Here is a 20,345-nt window from a genome sequence, read left to right on the forward strand (position 1 = left end):
TGCGTGTGATACGATACTCGAAGCAGTTGGGAGTCGGGAATGGAGTCGCCGATCTAGTTGCGATGATTTCATCGGTCGGGTCTCTGCACACGGTGATTCGAGCGATGTGGCCCGGAAGAGACTAGGACATGTTAGCGGAGGACTGTAGCCAGTGAGGGGCGCCGAATTAAATGACTCTGGCTCCATGAGGCCAGGGGGAGGCCGACAAAGCAAAGATCGACTGTCGTAGGAGGCAGCTTCGGCGAGGCGGTGGCAGTAAGAGCGTGGCAGTACGCGTCCGGGTAAGACGGTACCATACGTCTATCACGGACCATGTAGCTTGATGAAGGAACATTCTCCTGCAAGGGCATTCTGATAACTATTTTGTATACTATTCTATACGTGAATTCTCCGGGAAATAGGAAAATAGTTCGAGACATACAGTTATCTATCTGCGCCAATTCTCTAGTTCTACTCCGTAGAGTAAGGGAAATTACTTAGGTATCCTCTCCCCAGACAAAAATCGCGCATAGTGTAAGAACCGGGGCACTTCTGTGGAGGCCAACTCGGCACTGGCCTGCCGGTGGTGTCTACGTATTGAGCGTGTATCGTAGTTGAATTTTTAATATTTCGACTAGGCCGAGAGTGGGAGGATCCACTGAATGCTATGCGAATTGACGATCCTTGATTGGGTAGAGGCAACCCTGTTAAGGTGATTACTTGGTTCAAGGGGGCTAGTGGTATTGAAAAAATAAAAAATAAAAAATAAGAAAAAAATAAGAGCTACACGCTTCTCCCCCAGCAACGAAGTATCTACGGGATCAAGTCAAATACCTTCTTTTCCTATTTCAATCAATTTCCGTCTTTTTCAATTTTTCCCTTTTTCACTTTCTTTTTTTAATTCTCTCTTTATCCACCCACCCACCCACTCCGGTTCCCTCTCTGTGGCCCCCCGTATCTCATTATAAAACTGTCCCTCCTTCCAACCACCCCTCTCGTTTTCTCTTTTTCCTCCTTTCTATAGGATTTATTCCGACTCTGCCATACCAGTCTTCCGTTGGTGTGTTTTTGCTCATATTGTTACAGGCGTGAGCCGAAGCAACAGCAACAATGGCGGAGCGGAGAATCTCCTATGCTGTCGACGTCGAAAATGGCGAACGTCACAACCGTGAAGCCGGTGAGGAGGGTAACCTCGACGAGTACTCTGCCTTGAACCGGTATATTTCGACTGCCCGCGATGGCCGTCGTGGTTCGACTTCTTCCGCTGCTGCTCTGAGCACTGGCGAGGAGAAGAAGAAGCCCTGGTGGAAGTTGTTTGGTGGCAAGACCGACGGTGTCTCCGACGGTTTTGTTACCCCCGATGAATGGCTTGAGACTGACCTACGCACCGGTCTGAGCTCCTCCGACATCGAGCCCCGCCGCAAGAAGACCGGCTGGAACGAGCTCGTTACTGAGAAGACGAACATCTTCATCCAGTTCATTGGTTACTTCCGTGGCCCCATTCTCTATGGTGAGTTGAGATTCGACGCGTCTTTAGATCCAATGGCTAATATCCTCTCTAGTTATGGAACTTGCTGTCCTCCTCGCTGCCGGTCTCCGTGACTGGATCGATCTCGGTGTTATCTGTGGTATTCTTTTGCTCAACGCTCTCGTCGGTTGGTACCAGGAGAAGCAGGCTGCCGACGTCGTGGCTTCTCTCAAGGGTGATATTGCTATGCGTGCTATCGTTGTCCGTAACGGTCAGGAGGAGGAGATCCTCGCCCGTGAGCTCGTTGCTGGTGACATTGTTATCGTCGAGGAGGGTACCGTTATCCCTGCCGATGTTCGTCTGATCTGTGACTACTCCAAGCCCGAGATGTTCGAGGCCTACAAGGAGTACCTCGCCAACGCCACCGACGACACCCTCAAGGAGAAGCACGGTGATGATGATGAGGATGACGTCGACGTTCACCAGGGTGTCTCCCTCATTGCTTGTGATCAGTCCGCTATCACTGGTGAGTCTCTCGCTGTCGACAAGTACATGGCCGACACCTGTTACTACACCACCGGTTGCAAGCGCGGCAAGGCCTACGGTATTGTCACTGCTACTGCCCGTCACTCTTTCGTCGGTCGTACCGCTGCCCTTGTTCAGGGTGCCCAGGACTCTGGTCACTTCAAGGCCGTCATGGACAACATCGGTACCTCCCTGCTCGTTCTCGTCATGTTCTGGATTCTCGCTGCTTGGATTGGTGGTTTCTTCCGTCACCTCAAGATCGCCACCCCTGAGCACAGCGACAACAACTTGCTCCACTACACTTTGATTCTCCTGATTATCGGTGTCCCCGTCGGTCTGCCCGTTGTTACCACCACCACCCTCGCTGTCGGTGCCGCCTACCTCGCCGAGCAGAAGGCTATTGTCCAGAAGCTCACCGCCATCGAGTCCCTCGCTGGTGTCGACGTTCTGTGCTCTGACAAGACCGGTACTCTCACTGCCAACCAGCTCTCCATCCGTGAGCCCTATGTCTCCGAGGGTGTTGATGTCAACTGGATGATGGCCGTCGCTGCCATTGCTTCTTCCCACAACATCAAGAACCTCGACCCCATTGACAAGGTTACTGTCCTTACTCTCCGTCGTTACCCCAAGGCTCGTGAGATCCTGTCCCGCAACTGGATCACCGAGAAGTACACTCCTTTCGACCCCGTCTCCAAGCGTATTACCACTGTCTGTACCTGCGACGGTGTCCGCTACATTTGCGCCAAGGGTGCTCCCAAGGCTATCCTCAACATGTCTGAGTGCTCCAAGGAGGAGGCTGATCTCTACCGCGCCAAGGCCGCCGAGTTCGCTCGTCGTGGTTTCCGTTCTCTCGGTGTTGCCGTCATGAAGGAGGGTGAGCCCTGGCAGCTTCTGGGCATGTACCCCATGTTCGACCCCCCTCGTGAGGATACCGCCCACACCATCGCTGAAGCCCAGGTTCTCGGTCTCTCCGTCAAGATGTTGACTGGTGACGCCATCGCTATCGCCAAGGAGACTTGCAAGATGCTTGCTCTTGGTACCAAGGTTTACGACTCCGAGCGTTTGATCCACGGTGGTCTCGCTGGTTCCGCCCAGCACGACCTCGTTGAGAAGGCTGACGGTTTCGCTGAAGTCTTCCCCGAGCACAAGTACCAGGTTGTCGAGATGCTCCAGCAGCGTGGTCACTTGACTGCCATGACTGGTGACGGTGTCAACGATGCTCCCTCTCTCAAGAAGGCTGACTGTGGTATCGCTGTCGAGGGTTCCACTGAGGCTGCCCAGGCTGCCGCCGATATTGTCTTCCTCGCCCCCGGTCTGTCCACCATCGTCGATGCTATCAAGCTTGCTCGTCAGATTTTCCAGCGTATGAAGGCCTACATTCAGTACCGTATCGCTCTGTGTCTCCACCTTGAGATCTACCTGGTTACCTCCATGATCATCATCGATGAGACCGTCGACTCTTCCCTGATTGTCTTCATCGCCTTGTTCGCTGATCTTGCCACCATCGCCGTCGCCTACGATAACGCTCACTTCGAAGCCCGCCCCGTCGAGTGGCAGTTGCCTAAAATCTGGGTCATCTCCGTCGTTCTTGGAATCATGCTCGCTGCCGCCACCTGGATCATCCGTGGTACCCTCTTCCTCGAGAACGGTGGTATCATCCAGAACTTCGGTTCTCCTCAGGAGATTCTCTTCCTTGAGATTGCTCTGACCGAGAACTGGCTGATCTTCGTCACCCGTGGTGGTAAGACTTGGCCCTCGTGGCAGCTGGTCATCGCTATCTTCATTGTCGATGTCCTCGCCACCTTGTTCTGTGTCTTCGGCTGGCTCGCCCCCGACTGGGAGCAGACCTCTCCCCCTGACCCCGCTGGCCCTACCTTCTCCGTGAACAACGATGTTGACATTGTCACCGTCGTTGTCATCTGGGCCTACTCTATCGGTGTTACCGTCATCATCGCCGTTGTGTACTACCTCCTGACCATTGTCCCCGCTCTGGACAACCTTGGCCGCAAGACTCGCTCCAAGGCCGACACTCAGATCGAGAACATGATCGCCCACCTTTCCAAGCTCGCTATCGAGCACGAGCAGGACAAGGATGGCAACTCCCGCTACACTCTCGGTGCTCGCGCCGACGATGTCGAGGAGGACGAGTAAATTACTCGCTCGCCAGCTTTCAAACTCGTTACTGATCCGAGTTCATAATTTTCCTTTATTTTCTTTTCCCGCGATTACCACTACACGCAAATCTTTGCTGTGCCACCTACTTGGACATGCATGCCGTGGGATCAAAAAGGCTGTTTCCCGTCTTTTTTGCTCCTTTACCGTATCATAGACTTTTGTGTTTCATTTACCCCTTGGCTGCGGTTTGCTTTCGAGTTGATAGAGTCAAGTTTTCTTTCTCTACGTGTATGTATGTCGTTAATAGTGGCACTCAGTCAATCTAAGGGATTCTAATCAAATGTTCCTCTGTAATTGTAACATTGTAATCGTAGCATTCCGATGTTCCCACTTAACAATGCTTGGCCTGCATTCCTCATGGATTCCACTTCGCCTTCATACCCCTGTCTTCACCCATTTCCTTGCCTGATATCCTCGCCGCTAAGAGGTGGAAGCCCAATTCTCCGTCCCTAACTCCCCCACTGCTTTTCCCCGGATGATTTTCCACCATGCGGCGAGAGAAGCTTTGACGAGTCTTTAGCCTACTCGTGAATATGCGGAGATGGTCCAATGCCTTCAATTTCTGGATTCCTGGTTCCGAACTATGGTCAAATCTAAGCTCCAACCTTGACTGGCGCAAGATGAATCTCTAATTTTCCGTCTCTGCCGCAATTGACTGGAAGAACTATACCCTTCTCGAAACTTGGTGTAGAAGTGTATACTATAAAAGAAACCAATTCATCCAACCGTTCATTAACCCCATCCAGCACAAGAGCAAGAGACCACCGCAAGAATGCTACTCTCCCACCTCCTCCCCCTCCTAGGCCTCCTTCTATCCCAAACCTCAGCAGCAGCCCTTCAATCCGAATCCCACAAGATATCCACCCTACGCCGCTGCCAAACAACAGGCAAAAACTGCCCGGCAGGAACAATAACCGTCTCCCAAACCTCTAAAGAAGCAACAACCTACAACACAATCCAATCAGCAATAAACGCCCTACCAAACAACACAACGCCGCAAACGATCCTAATAAAAACAGGCACATACAACGAACAACTAAATATTACTCGCGCCGGACCAATAACCTTCCTAGGCGAAACAACCAACCCAAAAGACGCAACAGCCAACCGCGTCCGCATCACCTGGGCCGCCGCTAATAAAGACTCTACCGGTCAGAGCGTCGACAATGTCTACTCGAGTGTGCTTGTCGTGGCGCCGACGCTCGAGTCGAGTTTGACGGGCTCCGGGACTACAGGGTATCCTGTCCCTGATGATACGCCGTTTGGGAATACGGATTTTAGGGTTTATAATGTTGATTTTGTGAATGAGTGGTCGGATTATTCCGATGGGCCGGCTCATGCTTTGAGTTTGAGTCGTGCTAATGGCGGGTTTTATTATTGTGGGTTTTTTTCGTATCAGGATACCGTGAGTTTACTTTATTTCCTACTTCTGGTTCTGGTTCCGATTCGATACTGCTTTGGATTGGATCAGCCATCTACATCGTACACCAGAACATACCGTTCCAAGCTAAACGAAACCGAAACCCAAATCCAAACCCAAACCAAAGCCTAACTCCAACTCTAACATCAAATGAAACCATAGGTCTACGTAGGCAAACTCGGCAACGCATACTTCTACAAAAGCATCATAGCCGGCCAAACCGACTTCCTCTACGGCTTCGGCACAGCCTGGATCCAATCAAGCAGCATCCAACTCCGCGGCTGCGGCGGCGGCATAACAGCCTGGAAGGGCACAAACACAACATTCACTAACAAATACGGCGTCTACATCGTGGACTCAGACGTCCGCGCGGCAAATACATCCATCGCACCCGATATCATTGGCGAATGTGCACTCGGCCGGCCGTGGAATAGTCAGCACCGGTCTATCTTTGCGCGGTGTACTGAGGACGGGAGTATCACCGCTAGTGGGTATATTGATTGGGTTGTTTCTGGTGTGGCGAGGTTCCAGGAGGGGTCACGCTTATGGCTGAGTATGCTGTTTCTGGGCCTGGGTTTAATCGGACTGGGAGGGTTGAGGGGGGTGTTACTACTTTGCTTGATAAGGAGGGCTGGAGGGGGTTTAGTGAGCCGGAGAGGGTGTTCCAGAGGCCCACTGGGGAGTTTGGGAATGTTGGGTGGATTGACTGGGGGGTTGTTGGCGAGAAGGTGTAGAGCAGGGTGTCTTATTGGAAGTGGATGGGATCGTTTTTGATAGGGGGGATCGTATAATGAAATTTGGTGAGTTTTTGTTTCGTGTTACTAAGTTATAGTACAAGCTTGTTTTCTCCTCTTTCTCTCTTCTCTCATCCACAGCTTCCATAGACATTCAAACCCCCTCCAAGTACATCCTGGGATGGACCGTCTCCCTTCTCTCTCTGCTCTTTCTGGGTCTTTCCATCATAACCAAGATAAATCCCTTCCTTCCCACCTTCACCCTGATCCCTAAGTAACTCCCCCAACCTCCCCAGCCTAGCAAGATAAGCAGCCCCAGTATCCGCCCAAACAAAATACTCACAAACCTTCAACATCCCCCTGCCCGCCAAATCTCCAGACAGCTCTTCAGCAAGCTTAATCCGATAAACGAACATTTCATCCCAAGCCTGCCGAGTGCTCTTCCAAGAGAACGTAGCCCTCCCACGCAAACAAACAGCCATACACCGTTCATCAACGACCCAGTCATCCTCAGGATCGAAGGTCATATTGTGGATATCTAGGTGCGTTGAGAGGAGATTGAAGTAGGTGACTAGACCATCCTGGCCGGTAAATGTTCGGCCGAGGAAGGGGGCTAGGTGAGGGGAGGCCGTGTTCGTGGCATTTTGGGGGTGGGGATGTTGTGAATGTTGCCAGGAGTGTTTTGAGGGGGTTTGTTTTTGGAGGGTTTGTTAGGGCTTGTAGGAAGGTTTGGGTTGAAGATGTGAGATTTGTGCGGGGTGTCATTTGTGCTTCTTCTTTCAGGGTTTGAATACGGAGGAGAGGTTGGAGTTGATCTATGGGATCTTCCAAGGTTGATATAAGGTTGATCAGAGATGCGAACTTACATAACCATGACGTTTTAATTTATGTTTGTTGATAGCTACACGTCTTCTTCTGTGTCTTGGATGCAACTATAGGATATCTCATTTTTAGTAAATAATAGCTCATCTGATTCTCCATTCTCTGTAAAAGCCTGCTAGGCTTCACACCGGAAAGGAAACGGAAGTAGAAAAAACACCCCTCAAAGTCCGCGAAAAAAAAAAAAAAAAAAAAACTCCAGTGTTGGCTTGTAGTCCAATGTTGTATAGTAAGCCCGAAGAGGGAAAAAGAGGAAACGAAAACAAACACCAGTCCCAGAGAAATAGTACACACCCCCTTCGAAGAGCTCTCAACCTCCCACACTCACTGCCGCCAGGACTTGCCGCAGTTTGTGCACGTACAGAACAGAGTCATCGGTTCATCAGCACTGCGAGTCTGAGCCTCGGTGTAGGTCACCTTTCGCTGACCACACTTGCCGCACTGCAAGCTCTGACTGATACTGCGTTCTTGCTGGGGAACCATAGCCTTGTCCATGTTCTCCTTGCGAAGCTTGGCATCAGCCTCACGCTGCTCAACAGACTTCAGCTCATCGGAGGTCATGCGCACGAATTGCTCAGCGGTGATCTCCCCAGAAACCACACGCACACGCAGCTTAGGGTTGGACTTGTTCTTCAGATTCTGGAACAAGCTGCGGATCTTCGTCTTGTATTGCTCCTTCGTCTCAGGACCGAGATGGTCATAGGCAGCAATTTCCACGGCAATAGCCCGAGCCAGAATAGTCTTGGGAGGCTCGGTCGAGCCCATGCACAGTCCATCATACATCAGACCCGTGCAGCTGTCACGCACTTTGCTGCCACTGTGGTTGATTTCCACCTTATCCGCCTTCCAGGTTCGTTTATCTGGTGGCACAGACAGCTTTGACGCCTTGTCTGACGGTGTGGCTGAGGCTGGGGTTGAAGCTCCTGTGCCGTTCTGCCCTGGCCGGGGCGAGCCGCTGGAGCCACGGCTAGCTGCTGAACCTCCGCCTTGTTTCTGCTTGTTCACTTCTGTCCGCCACTTGGACACAATCTCGCTGGAGAGACGCGCGATCTCCGGGCTCTTGCTGGACTTGAACTTGTTGACAAGGATACCAATGCGGGTCTTTCGCAGCAGATCTTCCGTTGGGCGCACGCCGGTTTGGATATCCTTCAGCAGGCCCAGAATCACGGCTGAGGACTCGTTCGATGTCGCAGCCTTGCCTAGGTCCTTGGCCTTAGCCTCGATTTGTTTGGCATCCATGGCCATAGTGTGCGGGGTAGGTAGATAATGCGACCAGAGAAGGTGGAGGAGACAGGAGAGGATTTGGAAGGTTCAGAGACCCTAGAAGCCGAAGCTGTCAGTAAATCATTGTAAATGGTTCAAGCGCAGGGTCTTCGCAAAGCCCCGGATGCCGGCGCATTTCACATAGTCACAGCACGCGCATTTGGTCTTTGGAATCACATATCACAGAGCACACATGTATTCAGTACACGTCGCACAGAGTATGGCTCTCGATGTACCCCATCATATGAGCCCATGTGAGTGAAGGTGGCACGCTGCCAAATTGCACGTGTCCACCTTCTCCCTAAGACTTCGTCTCAAACTGAGGCATGCTCTAGAGTGTTGGAGCTGATGCGCATACTATGAAAGCTATTGCGCCCAAAGCAACATTGGGGTCTGGCACAAAACCACGATGCGGTTGAGGGGTGTTTTGCATAGGTACTTACCTAGGGTATTTCACGGTCGCGTCGTAGGGTTGGCCGTCTGGGGCTGCAGCTGTGGAAGATGTAAAGATTGAGGTCTCAATTGAAAGAAAGCAATGAGAACAACGAGAGTGGTGTATGGGATGTGGGAGGAGCAAAGAAAAAAATGTCCTGGTGAAAGAGTTGGACCGTCCGAGGTTGCGCCAAGATTTTGCTTCCCTTTTCGGAAATTTCTATCAGACTTCACTTGCTCTGTTTTGGGATGGCTACAGTTTGCATGTCACACATCTAGATATCTAAAGAATTTCTAATATTGCTTGTCCAGAATGTATTCACATCTATCTGTGTATCCTTCTCAAGAATCGTAGGGTCCATGGCTATGCAAACAGGATATGGATGAAGCAAACAGGATTATGTGCAGATGCGGTTCGTCATCGTAGGGTGTAGGGGAGGGGGTATAACAAATGGGGTCTTTTGAAGGTAAAGCGTAAGCATCGTCAGTCACATCCTCGTACACGGGACCCAGGACTTGGGGTATCTCGGTCATAAGAGGGACCATGAACAACGTCGAGACAGTAATTGAGCCACGGACAAATGTCTCTCGCGGCTATGTCTTGGTCATTGCTCGAATCTGGATCGAGCGAGCCCTATTCCAGTGATGAAAGGCAGGTACCGAGGGAAGTGACAATTGTCCAACGGCTCAAGAGGTCTAGATACCGGTCTTGCCGAGGACATCGGCAAGGGCATCGACATCCTTGTCAGACTTCTGGGCAACCTTCTCTTCCTCGGCGCGATCGGCTTCCTTGAGGTCCTTCTCGGCCTTGCGCTCTTCCTCTTCCTCTTCTTCCTCTTCTTCCTCCTCTTCAGAATCCTCCTCTTCAAGTTCATCAAGCTCGTCAACACCCCAGGTGTCCTCCGGGTCGTCATCGGTGCCGTGCTCCTCCTGACGAGCCTCCAGCAGCTCACGGAGCTCGGTGACATAGGGGTCATCCTCGGAGAAGATGTTTCCGTTGAGCTCGACACGGCGCAGGCTGGGCAGCGCAGTCTTGGCAGCGTGAGTGAAGCCCTTGACAGCCTCAGCCTTGATCTCGTTGTATTGCAGACGCAAAGTCTTAAGCTTCGGGTTGTTGTTATCGGCCAGAGCCTGGGCGACCTTCACTCCACCACGGGCAGAGAGGAGGCAGTCGCCAACACCAAGCTCGAGCAGCGAGGACCAGCTTGCCAGGGAGTTGGCGAGAGCTGTACTACCCATGACAGTGAAAGTGTTGTCCTGCAGATCCAGAACCTCCAGGGCGCGAGCATGGTACAGACCCCGAGTCAGGAGGTGGGAGATACCCTCCTGGCGGATGCCGTTCTGGGTCATCTTGACTGACTTCAGACCAGCGGCGTGGGCCTTGTAAGCGCGAGCCCAGGCCTCCATACTGCCGTTCTCTAAGCGGTTCCGTCCGCAGACAACGCTCTCCAAAAGCGCAATCTCCTTTCCGCCCTTGCGAGCTTCCTCCTTGCGCTCAGCCAATTTTGTCAGCGCATCGGCAACCTGGGTTCCGGCGGCGGGGCCGAGTCCGTTGTTGTTCAGGATAAGGTGGCGGAGGGGCACGTGGCGGGAGAGGAAGTCGACGAGTGGGGCCGAGGTGTTGAGACCGAAGGCGTTGTCGTTCAGGTTGACAGTGTGGACGGTCGAAATTTCAAGGACGGCGTTTAGGAGGAAGGTCAGAGCGGTGGGGATCTCAGACAGGAGACGGCCGGTGAAGATGTCGTCAAGGTACGCAGCCTCAAGGCTCTTCTGGGTCTTCAAGACCTCAGCAAGGCGCTGGGAGGCGCCAATGCCCAGGGTGTTTCCTCCAAAACGGATCTCAGTGTAGTCGGTGTTGTCGATCAGGGGCTTGATATGCGCGTCAATGTCTTCCGCACTGTCGAGCTTGAGGACTTTGCCCTCGAGGGAGAAGACCTTAGGAGGGGCCATGGTGGGGTAGTCAAGTGGGAGAGTGAAAGAATGAAATGTGAAAAATAAACCAGGTAGTCAATGGCGAACCAAATCCCAGAACTAGACCCAAGACCCAATAATGAGATGAAAAAACCAGACAGGCAGTGAAGCAGAAAAGGAGGCGAGTCCGGGGCAATAATTTGTTGATAACCAAAAAAAAATAACTACGGCGGACGCGAGAGACCAGTTGCGCTGTCATTAATAATGTCCGATGGTGTCAGTCACGGAATTAACATTTCACATTTTATCCTTCACACTCGCTATTTGTCTTTCATTTCCTGGATATATCCACGAAGCACATCCACATCTACATCTACTACAATGTCCTGGCTGTTCGGTTCAAGTGGTAAGTTTCAATGTCTCCTATCAAACCCGAACCCGACACTCGCGCAATGCGCCTGGCTTACCCATCACCCGGGGAATCAATACAGTGGCTAACACATGGACTTACAGAGAAACCCGCTGCTCCCGAGCAAGTACCCGCTCAACCTGCCCAAACCGAGAAGCCCAAGGTATGAACCGACACTGCCGAAGTAAGCACAAGTAGCGACTGACCTGCTTTCTAGCCCTGCTGCGTCTGCAAGCCCGAGAAGACCACCCGCGACGACTGCATGCTGTTCTCCAAGTCCGACAACCCGGAGCAGGAATGCAAGTCCACAATTGAGCAGTACAAGGCGTGCATGGCTGGGTACGGCTTCAAGGTCTAGACAGCAAGTGATCGTCTGGCCTGTACTATACAACATTGTATTATAGCATTCATTGGTGGGAGTTTTGTTCCTTTCTTTTGATATCATCTGGTTCTTGGGTATGCCTGCTTGGTGGCATATTTGACTTGGTGAGAGCATTTGCGGTTTAGATGATAAGCATTTAATTCCCAATACAACATCTCATCTCCTACATAAGACAATTTTGATATCCTGAGCAATACTAGATTGGAATAAGCTCCCAGCTAAACTGGTCGCTAGATAATAAAAATAGGGTATCTCTGAAAGCGCACCGCCATCCACCCAAGAATAATTTTGTTTATTGCTTCTTTTTTTGGTTATCCTCCTCTGCCGCTTGACGATCAATTTTGCGGCATTGAGTGAGCAGCTTCCACATACACCAAAGGTAGGCAATTCCGAACCCACCAGCCCCAATTAGGGCGTTCAAGACGACCCATAGGTCTGGCTTGCCTGGCGGAGGGGAAACAAATGCTTCAAGAACATGCCAGGCAATCATGGCAAGATAGAAAGCGTAATGTAAGAGCGTGGTGAAAATATTGGGCTCAAGATGAGTACTGGAGTTCTCTAGGTTTGGCCGACTGCGGTAAGTCTCGAAAGAAGTAGGAGGAAGACCGAGAAGATAGGCCCAAAGCAAGGTCATGACGATATAGGGAACCCGAAGTTCATCGCGTTTGAGGAGAGGGTACATAGTCCAGGATCCAAGCACGTTGGCCCAGCCGACCCAGGCGCGGCTTTCCTTGCTCAGTCCACCATCACTGGCAAGTAGCAGAGTCATCGGAAGCAGAGGCAACAAAACACTCTTCTCATGCACCTGGAAGGAAAACAGGAAGAAGCCCCATGAGACACAGCATAGAGCAGGGAGGAGAAGCGAAGCCCGGGGATGACGGAAAATGATGGCGCAGGGGACAATGATCGACCCTAGGGTAGCACCGAGAGATGCCCGCTGTAGCAGAGTAGCATCAAAGCGAGTCAGCTTATAGAACGTATGGATGGCACACCAAGCGTTGGCAACTTTGTCTTCGAAAAGGCCGCGCGCGAAGGGGAATACGCGGTGAATTATTTGCGTTAGCTGAAATAGCACTCCATAGAGTACAGATCTTTTGTCAAGAGAGATAGGGATTGCCTGGATCAAGGGTGGCACAGGGGAAGATGCGAACACCTTTCGGGCTTCATCGTTAGAGGCACAGACCAGAAGCGGGCCTAGTAGCAATGCAAAAGTAGCTAACGTGACGAGGGAGATGTTGAGGAAACGTAAAATGCGAATTCGAGGGAAAATGCAGACGCCAAGGAGGTAGGCGAACATGACTGGGGCATAGTATAACGCCATCTGCTTGAATCCCAATGCACCCACAAAGAAGATACAGGCCCACAGCATGCGCCCAGCCAATATAGCGTCCAAGCTCGCGACCACTAATCCTAGCATGACGGTATTATACTGGAAGTGGCCGTGGTCGATCAGAATATTGGCTGGCTGAAGGAGAACTGCCGCAAGAACAATTGAGGCGGACCAAGCGTGGACACCCTGCATCCGAGTGTAGCGGCGCAAGAAATTGACGACGGCGGGGATGAAAACCAAGTACTCGGATATGACGACAGTTGCACGCATATAAACCTTCAAACGGGGATCTTCAATGCCCCGGGAACTGTCTAGGGCGAACCATGCTGGTTCAACGGCGGAGCCACTAAACAGAACAACAGGTTAGCAGCGTCCAAGGAAATCCAACAATTGAATCAAACACCATAGACATACATTTTGCCAAGTAACCAGCTGTGATACGCGGTCAATGGAGGGTAATCGAGGCCCCAGTATTGTAGGTCGTAAAGGTACCATTTGGCGACTGGAAGATGTGTGGTAATCTCCATCCAATGCCTTTGCGCTTCAAAATCACCGTGCATCGGGGGGACCTGGAAGCCTGTATAGTCTGTCAGTAAGCGTATTGCTTGCAGCTAGGAACCAGCTCCGATACCAGAGTATCCCCATAAGCTCACAGCCCAGCGGAACAGGCCAACGGTCATGAGAATAAGAGGGAGGACCAGCCATTGTGAGGCTCCTGCGCGTGCGCCCCAGAGAAAAGAGACTAGCGGGAATGCCGGGGACTGCTTTCCATCACCCTTGTCCAATATGAGGTTATTGTTGGAGCCCGGGGAAGTCGCGAACTTTCTCTTCTTGCGGGGACGGTGTGAAGACGGCGTGTGAGGAGCCATCGCGATAGACGAGTAGCCTAGTGTACCATTGACTTAAATGAGGCCGTAAATGGGAATATGGAGAATCGACCTGTCAAGCCAAACATACAGGCACCAGGGACGGTGAGTCGTCCAAGAGGTACCCGAGAGGTCTCCACCGTACTAAATTTGTTCTGGCAGGCGGTGTAGTTCTGCCAGCCTCTGAAATTTTTTTTTTTCGGCCGTCCTTATCAGAGCTGACGGTCCCCCAGAGCTGCTCTTTTTTTCTTCTTCTTCATCCATCCTCTTCACTTTTTTGCTTCCCCCTTCTCCTCTAAGCAATCTTCCGGTTGCTTACTTCAATAACACCTTTTCTTTACACTAACTAACGCAGTCGCGTGGGTTCTATTCGTAAGTTCAGACTTTCTGTGGGCATTGTCACTCTGAGGGCTGTGGGCTTTGTATACATCTATTCTGTGGGCTCTGTGGGACATCTTCCTCGTGGGTTACATATCATAGACAGTATTGGCTGTCAGTTGCTTGTGGGCTTGAAACATCGTGGGCTTGTGGGTTAACGTCCGGTTGTGATTAGATCACTCCTGGCAGTTCTTTTCTGAGGGCTGTTGTTTTCTATCTTTACACGGGTTTTCTGAGGGATCGTGGGCTTTGCCGCACATACTACAAGAAATTTTCACTTGTTATCTCAGTATGTGCCACCCTACCCAACCCAAGCTCCAAGCCCCAAGCCTCCCCTCCTATGAGACTTGCTTGTTATGAAGATCACTGGCTAACCTCTTCTTCAATAGACACAATGTCTAAGACTACTAAGGTTTCCACCAAGGCTGAGAAGCCCTCCAAGACCGTCAACAAGGTCAAGGACGCTGCCGTTACCAAGGCCACCAAGGCCAAGACCGCCGCCAAGGAGGACAAGACCTCCAAGAAGAACAAGAAGAAGGAGCCTACCCCTAGCAGCTCCGAGTCCGAGTCCGACAGCGATGAGGATATGAAGGATGCTTCCAGCTCTAGCGAGTCTGAGTCCGAGTCTGAGGAGGAGAAGCCCGCCCCCAAGAAGACCGAGAAGAAGGCCGCCGCTAAGGCTGAGTCTTCTGACTCTTCCGACTCTTCCGAGTCCGAGTCCGAGTCTGAGTCCGAGTCCGAGGATGAGAAGCCCGCTCCCAAGAAGGCTGAAAAGAAGGTCGCTGCCAAGGAGTCTTCCGACTCCTCCGACTCCTCTGACTCTGAGTCTGAGGATGAGAAGCCCGCTCCCAAGAAGGCTGAAAAGAAGGTCGCTGCCAAGGAGGAGTCTTCCGACTCCTCCGACTCCTCTGACTCTGAGTCCGAGTCCGAGGATGCCAAGAAGGCCGAGGTATGTGTCTTGCACTATCGTTCATTACAATCATGATGCTAACCCATATTCAGTCTTCCGACTCTGAGTCTGGTTCTGGCTCCGACAGCTCTGACTCCGAGTCTGAGTCTGAGAAGGAGACTGTCTCCAAGAAGCGCAAGGCTGATGACGAACCCGAGGCTGTTGCCAAGAAGTCCAAGACTGCTGATGCTCCCGAGGGTGCCTCCGCCAACCTCTTCGTTGGCAACCTCTCCTGGAACGTCGACGAGGAGTGGCTCCAGCGTGAGTTCTCCGAGTTCGGTGAGCTCTCCGGCTGCCGCATTGTCACCGACCGTGAGTCTGGCCGCTCCCGTGGCTTCGGCTACGTCGAGTTCACCAACGCTGCCGATGCCGCTAAGGCCATGGAGGCCAAGAAGGGTTCCGACCTCGACGGCCGTACCATCAACCTTGACTACGCCACTGGCCGCCAGAACAACCAGCAGGGGGTGACCGTGCTCAGGCCCGTGCCCGTTCTTACGGTGACCAGACCAGCCCCGAGAGCGACACTCTCTTCGTTGGCAACCTTCCTTTCAGTGCCACTGAGGATGCTCTCCACGAGGTTTTCGGTGCCCAGGGCAGCGTCCTCGGCATCCGTCTGCCCACCGAGCAGGAGACCGGACGCCCCAAGGGCTTCGGTTACGTTCAGTTCTCTTCCATTGATGAGGCCAAGGCCGCCCACGGTGCCCTCCAGGGTGAGGAGATCGAGGGTCGTGCCATCCGTCTCGACTTCAGCACTCCCCGTCCCCAGGGTGGTGACCGTGGTGGCTTCGGCGGCCGTGGTGGTGGTCGCGGTGGTGGCCGTGGCGGCTTCGGTGGTCGCGGCGGCGGCGGTGGCTTCGGCGGCCGTGGAGGTGGTGGCCGTGGAGGTGGCCGTGGTGGCTTCGGTGGTGGCCGCGGCGGTGGCCTCAACAAGGGCAAGGGCAGCATCCCCGAGTTCAAGGGCACCAAGATGACCTTCTAAGCTCGTCAATTGTCTCCTGCATACGTTTGAATTTTGCAACTAACGGTGTCAACGGTTCTTTGACTGGGAAACAAAAAGTTCGTGTTTAATTATGTGATAATAGGCTATTCGTTCAAGTATCTTCAATGTGATACAGCATTTCAATGTTTATTTCTTCTCTTGTAGTTGTAGCTTGACCTTACGAGTATACTGCCACTGGTGACCGCCCTCCCCGCAATCTTCTTTGTTTGCGCGCATCACCACATCCACGGATGTCGCACTGTCTGGATCTTTGCTTTCATTGATCTCTTGGGGATCGATTGTCTCCTATTAAGACACTCTGTTCCGGAATTCCAGAATATGCTCTCCCCTTTGACACCCCTCACATCTTCTATCGGCCAACCCCGTCACGGGCAGCAAATCACCTGTTTGGTCTGCTGATCACCTCATCATTCGATTCCCAAGGTTGGTCTCCCTTCATGACCGCATCTTCCACCAAGTTCAACCTGGAACTATTGCAAAGCTTTGGCTCGACATTTTTGGAAGTATCTCTGGGCTTACCCTACCTGGGCAGAAGTTGAAGTCTTTGGGCATCAGTGGAGAGATCGTCAGCTCCACATTGATAAGATTATCGCATCCCCCACGTTGACCGCTCTTATTGTACCCAGGTGGCCTGATCCCCTTCCTCTTTTATTTATTGCCCTCCCCTTCTTTACTTTTTAATTCAACCTTTAGCCATGCAACCGAATCACTGCGACCTTCTGGGTCAGGTGCGTGAGCCCAGAGCCGCGAGTCGGATGACGCGCGATGGCCAGCCGCATCAAAGTGGTCAGCCCCAGCCATCCGGTGCACCCATGAGATCAGAGGGTATGTGGTCCTTTTTATAATCTGCCTGGTACCTCCCTGTCCTGCAGGTCCGGTTTCAACATGCATATACACAGGTCGCTTTCACATCCTCAGCACAATGTACTCACTGCGCTATTATATAGATTCATGGATCGATGTTTCGTCGCAGCCGTCATCGTCTTCCTTCTCATCGGCTGCTACCAACGATGATATAATAACCACCGGTCTACGAGTCGAGCAGGGAGAGGCGGGGGCATATCAACGCCGTAACCGTCGACGTCGTCTACAACATCTCGCTGCTATCACTACAGCCCAGGTGGCTTATTCATCACACGACGCCAGTCAAGCCAGCAGCAGCCAAGAGGAATATGAGGAGAGCGAAAGTGAATCCGACCGAGTACTCAGCAGCTCAAACGAAGAGATGCGCCGCCCGACCTTCCCAACTACTTTACCGATGCCCTCTGAACCACCCTCGTCCGGCTCCGATGCTGCCTCCAGTGACGATGAAGATGATACCTCTACTGCTTTGGGAATGGGAATCAGCCCGTCTCCATTTGTCCCCCAACCCAACGTATTCACACACCCTCCAGCCACCTCGGACACATCGTGGTCTCACCCTTCTGATGCTCGCCGTCATCAAGCCGGTGTATCCAACTCGAGCCGACAAACAGCGATTCGAAGAGAGTCATATCCCAGTTCACGGTCATCCCGAAGAAATCAATATCAGCACAGCCCTTACAATATGATCTCCCCCTCTCATCATGCAGATCATGATGCCGCCCTTCGCGCTAGCCTGTCAACCCTTCTATCATGTGCAGCTGCCGCAAGAGGCTTGCCGAAGAACGACAATCAACCTTCAGCCTCACCAGCTGCTCCCCCATCCACTGCACAGCCCTCAGCATTCCGTCTTGTTGGCGAATCAGTAGTTATGGGAGAAGAGAGCGGCGACGAGGCAATTGGATCTTCCCCTCAGTACCCCCAGACAAGCCCGTCGATAGGGCCTCCAGGGAGGGATACACGCCCACCGACAATTCCATCAAGCCCAGCTGTTGCCAAAGCAAAGCGTCGGTCAAGTTCACCCAAAGACCGCAGTGCTGCGAAGAAAAGCCGCCGCGCGACACTGGCAGATTCCACAACTCCTGTCAGCCCCACGATCATGACCTGGGTCATTAGTGCCGGTGTTGTGGTTTTATTCTCTGCGATAAGCTTTTCTGCAGGGTACATGCTCGGCCGTGAAGTTGGCCGAACCGAGGTGGGCATGACGGGAGACAGTGTTCCTGGCCCCCGGTCATCGGCCGCGTGTGGCCAGGAAGCAGTCCGGGGCGGACTCCGAAAACTGCGCTGGGGAACTGCCGCCGCAGGGACTGCCAGTCTCGCATAAATGATGTGATGCCTTGTTATGCATGGCCAAAATGATTAAAACGAATTACGATGTTGCCATGATGTATTGTGGCACTCGGCCCGCATGCCTCCATTATCATGGTGTTTCACTGCTTTCTTTGGTTGATATTCATCCTGCCTTCCTCCATTTGGCCCGGATTGTCAAATGGAGGGGCGGTTATGTGAAGGGTCTTTCGTAGACTCTCGGTAATCAAAAATGGCGCCTATCTTTTTCTTGCGTTCTTGGACTAGGCGATTTTTGTCTTGAAGAAATGATGCTTTACGCCTAGTCTCGGTTGGATTTTTCATGGTGTTTCCGATATGATTTTATGCAGTCTTTAACCTATACCCTCATTCTTTATCATACTATCCTGATCATTGAATGATTTCATGCCAGAATCGCAATCTGTTTACTTTGTTTCCACCTAAAGTCATCGTATATATTCATATTTCAGGGATCATATCAGTCGCACTTGAGTTGGTTACTGCAGGCCAATATTATAAGCCCCAGAGTAATGGACGAATCACGCAAACACCTTTCCGGTCCCCACCGCGCTAAAGAGGCTAAAATATACGAGCTTCGCAGGGCTGTAAGCCCGTTTGCTATTTCTAGTATGCAGCTGCCTACGTGGTCATAATTGCTCATAAATGATCCTAACAGATGCCTCACGCTAAAATATACGATTCTCGGCATTATCATTCTCATCTTCGGCCAGCAACCTTGCAACATATAAAGCAGTAAAAGAAAGATGTCCTCACATTGTATATTCAAATCTAATCATCTCACGATGCGTCCATTTCATACCCTCTTTGCGTTCCAGATGGCAGTCTCCGGGGCGACTGCCTTGTCAAGCACAACAATCCCACTTGTATCCACTGAATTTGGAACAGTATTCGATGCCCCCGTGAAGATAGGGAACCAAACATTCCAACTCTTGGTCGACACCGGCAGCAGTGACACCTATGTCATGAAATCCGGCTATACCTGCATCAATGCAACGGACAACCTCGAAACCCCCCAGGAAGACTGCCTATATTCAAACAAAACATACCACATATCCAGCACATACAAGCGCATCCCGAACCATATCTTCGGAATTCAATATGGAGCCGGTCTTGCAAGCGGCATCATGGCAATCGAAGACGTCTCAATAGGCGATGTCACCACCAGAGGCCAGAAAATCGCCATCGCAGATCACTCCAACCCTATGGGCGATAAAGTCAACAGCGGACTTCTCGGTCTGGCGTATCCATCCATCACCTCCGCACACCCAGCGAACAAGACAGACAATACGACATATTGGTTCAATCGTCTGCCATACGATCCATTGGTCAATACCATGCACCAGCAAGGACTGATCGAACCATACTTCAGCCTCGCACTTTCACGAGGCCCCCAAAACAAATCTACGGCTTTCGGAGGATACCTGACGCTTGGCGGCCTTCCACCTGTCAACCACAATCCCGAGTTCGCAGTTGTTCCAGCTGAGATAACAGAGACTCTCCCTCTGAATTATACGTCCGGCAAACGAGTACGTTCTTACTGGACTACTACAATCCGCGAAGTCAGCTTCGGCCTCTCTCTCAACAATTTGACAACAAACTCGACTTCGTTCCAGGCATTCATTGACTCTGGTAATTACCTTACCTACCTGCCATCTGCTGTTGTCGATCCTATCAACGCCCTAATCGATCCCTCTGCTATGTATAATCCGGAATATGAGGCATATATAGTTGATTGTGCCGCCAAAACTCCTGAATTTGGATTGAAGATCGGTAACCAGACTTTCTTTCATAATGGATCGGATTTAATATTCCAGACTTCTGCTGGGGTTTGTATGTCTAGTCTTGTTTCTTCGGAGAGTGTCTCTATTGGTGATGTTACTCTGAATATCCTTGGTGTGTCCTTTTTAAAGAATGTTGTTGCGGTTTTCGATTTCGGGAGAAATGAGATGAGGTTTGCGAAGCGTTTAGACGGGAATGGGAATTCCACAGAGAGTAGTGGTATTGGAAGGGATTCTTCTTCTTTCTCGGCTGTGCTAGAATAATGCCACAGTTTGG

The 20,345-nt window shown here is 51.7% G+C and overlaps 10 protein-coding genes across 10 annotated transcripts; 6 read left to right on the plus strand and 4 right to left on the minus strand.

The window, feature by feature from the left end:
• Window positions 1-1,089: 1,089 nt before the first annotated feature.
• N7446_004357 (uncharacterized protein) lies at window positions 1,090-4,123 on the plus strand (the record flags this gene model as incomplete). Its single annotated transcript, XM_058513106.1, has 2 exons — window positions 1,090-1,489; window positions 1,542-4,123. 2 exons carry the CDS (start codon window positions 1,090-1,092, stop codon window positions 4,121-4,123), a joined length of 2,982 nt encoding a protein of 993 aa, XP_058374435.1.
• A 796-nt stretch (window positions 4,124-4,919) lies between these two features.
• On the plus strand, window positions 4,920-6,301 carry N7446_004358 (putative pectin methylesterase; the record flags this gene model as incomplete). The annotated part of the gene is given in 3 exon segments (XM_058513107.1): window positions 4,920-5,552; window positions 5,730-6,081; window positions 6,099-6,301. 3 exon segments carry the CDS (start codon window positions 4,920-4,922, stop codon window positions 6,299-6,301), a joined length of 1,188 nt encoding a protein of 395 aa, XP_058374436.1.
• A 131-nt stretch (window positions 6,302-6,432) lies between these two features.
• Window positions 6,433-6,828, minus strand: N7446_004359 (uncharacterized protein; the record flags this gene model as incomplete). The annotated part of the gene is made up of 1 exon (XM_058513108.1): window positions 6,433-6,828. The coding sequence occupies one exon, from the start codon at window positions 6,826-6,828 to the stop codon at window positions 6,433-6,435; it is 396 nt and encodes a 131-aa protein (XP_058374437.1).
• Window positions 6,829-7,504: 676 nt separating this feature from the next.
• N7446_004360 (transcription elongation factor DST1) lies at window positions 7,505-8,425 on the minus strand (the record flags this gene model as incomplete). Its single annotated transcript, XM_058513109.1, has 1 exon — window positions 7,505-8,425. The coding sequence occupies one exon, from the start codon at window positions 8,423-8,425 to the stop codon at window positions 7,505-7,507; it is 921 nt and encodes a 306-aa protein (XP_058374438.1).
• Window positions 8,426-9,571: 1,146 nt separating this feature from the next.
• On the minus strand, window positions 9,572-10,825 carry N7446_004361 (GTPase-activating protein RNA1; the record flags this gene model as incomplete). The annotated part of the gene is made up of 1 exon (XM_058513110.1): window positions 9,572-10,825. One exon carries the CDS (start codon window positions 10,823-10,825, stop codon window positions 9,572-9,574), a length of 1,254 nt encoding a protein of 417 aa, XP_058374439.1.
• Window positions 10,826-11,095: 270 nt separating this feature from the next.
• N7446_004362 (copper metallochaperone COX17) lies at window positions 11,096-11,737 on the plus strand. The gene is made up of 2 exons (XM_058513111.1): window positions 11,096-11,358; window positions 11,413-11,737. The coding sequence occupies exons 1-2, from the start codon at window positions 11,203-11,205 to the stop codon at window positions 11,551-11,553; spliced, it is 297 nt and encodes a 98-aa protein (XP_058374440.1). The 5' UTR covers window positions 11,096-11,202; the 3' UTR covers window positions 11,554-11,737.
• Window positions 11,738-11,869: 132 nt separating this feature from the next.
• Window positions 11,870-13,776, minus strand: N7446_004363 (dolichyl-P-Glc:Man(9)GlcNAc(2)-PP-dolichol alpha-1,3-glucosyltransferase ALG6; the record flags this gene model as incomplete). Its single annotated transcript, XM_058513112.1, has 3 exons — window positions 11,870-13,253; window positions 13,322-13,484; window positions 13,539-13,776. The coding sequence occupies 3 exons, from the start codon at window positions 13,774-13,776 to the stop codon at window positions 11,870-11,872; spliced, it is 1,785 nt and encodes a 594-aa protein (XP_058374441.1).
• Window positions 13,777-14,545: 769 nt separating this feature from the next.
• N7446_004364 (putative nucleolin protein Nsr1) lies at window positions 14,546-16,079 on the plus strand (the record flags this gene model as incomplete). The annotated part of the gene is made up of 3 exons (XM_058513113.1): window positions 14,546-15,100; window positions 15,154-15,564; window positions 15,606-16,079. The coding sequence occupies 3 exons, from the start codon at window positions 14,546-14,548 to the stop codon at window positions 16,077-16,079; spliced, it is 1,440 nt and encodes a 479-aa protein (XP_058374442.1).
• A 303-nt stretch (window positions 16,080-16,382) lies between these two features.
• On the plus strand, window positions 16,383-18,450 carry N7446_004365 (uncharacterized protein). Its single transcript, XM_058513114.1, has 3 exons — window positions 16,383-16,523; window positions 16,633-16,925; window positions 17,048-18,450. The coding sequence occupies exons 2-3, from the start codon at window positions 16,796-16,798 to the stop codon at window positions 18,283-18,285; spliced, it is 1,368 nt and encodes a 455-aa protein (XP_058374443.1). The 5' UTR covers window positions 16,383-16,523; window positions 16,633-16,795; the 3' UTR covers window positions 18,286-18,450.
• Window positions 18,451-19,072: 622 nt separating this feature from the next.
• N7446_004366 (pepsin-like aspartic protease) lies at window positions 19,073-20,332 on the plus strand (the record flags this gene model as incomplete). Its single annotated transcript, XM_058513115.1, has 1 exon — window positions 19,073-20,332. One exon carries the CDS (start codon window positions 19,073-19,075, stop codon window positions 20,330-20,332), a length of 1,260 nt encoding a protein of 419 aa, XP_058374444.1.
• Window positions 20,333-20,345: the final 13 nt, after the last annotated feature.

The sequence above is a fragment of the Penicillium canescens genome, assembly GCF_028828765.1.
Source record: "Penicillium canescens strain IBT 15451 chromosome Unknown utg000003l_segment0_segment0, whole genome shotgun sequence".
Lineage (NCBI taxonomy): Eukaryota > Fungi > Ascomycota > Eurotiomycetes > Eurotiales > Aspergillaceae > Penicillium > Penicillium canescens.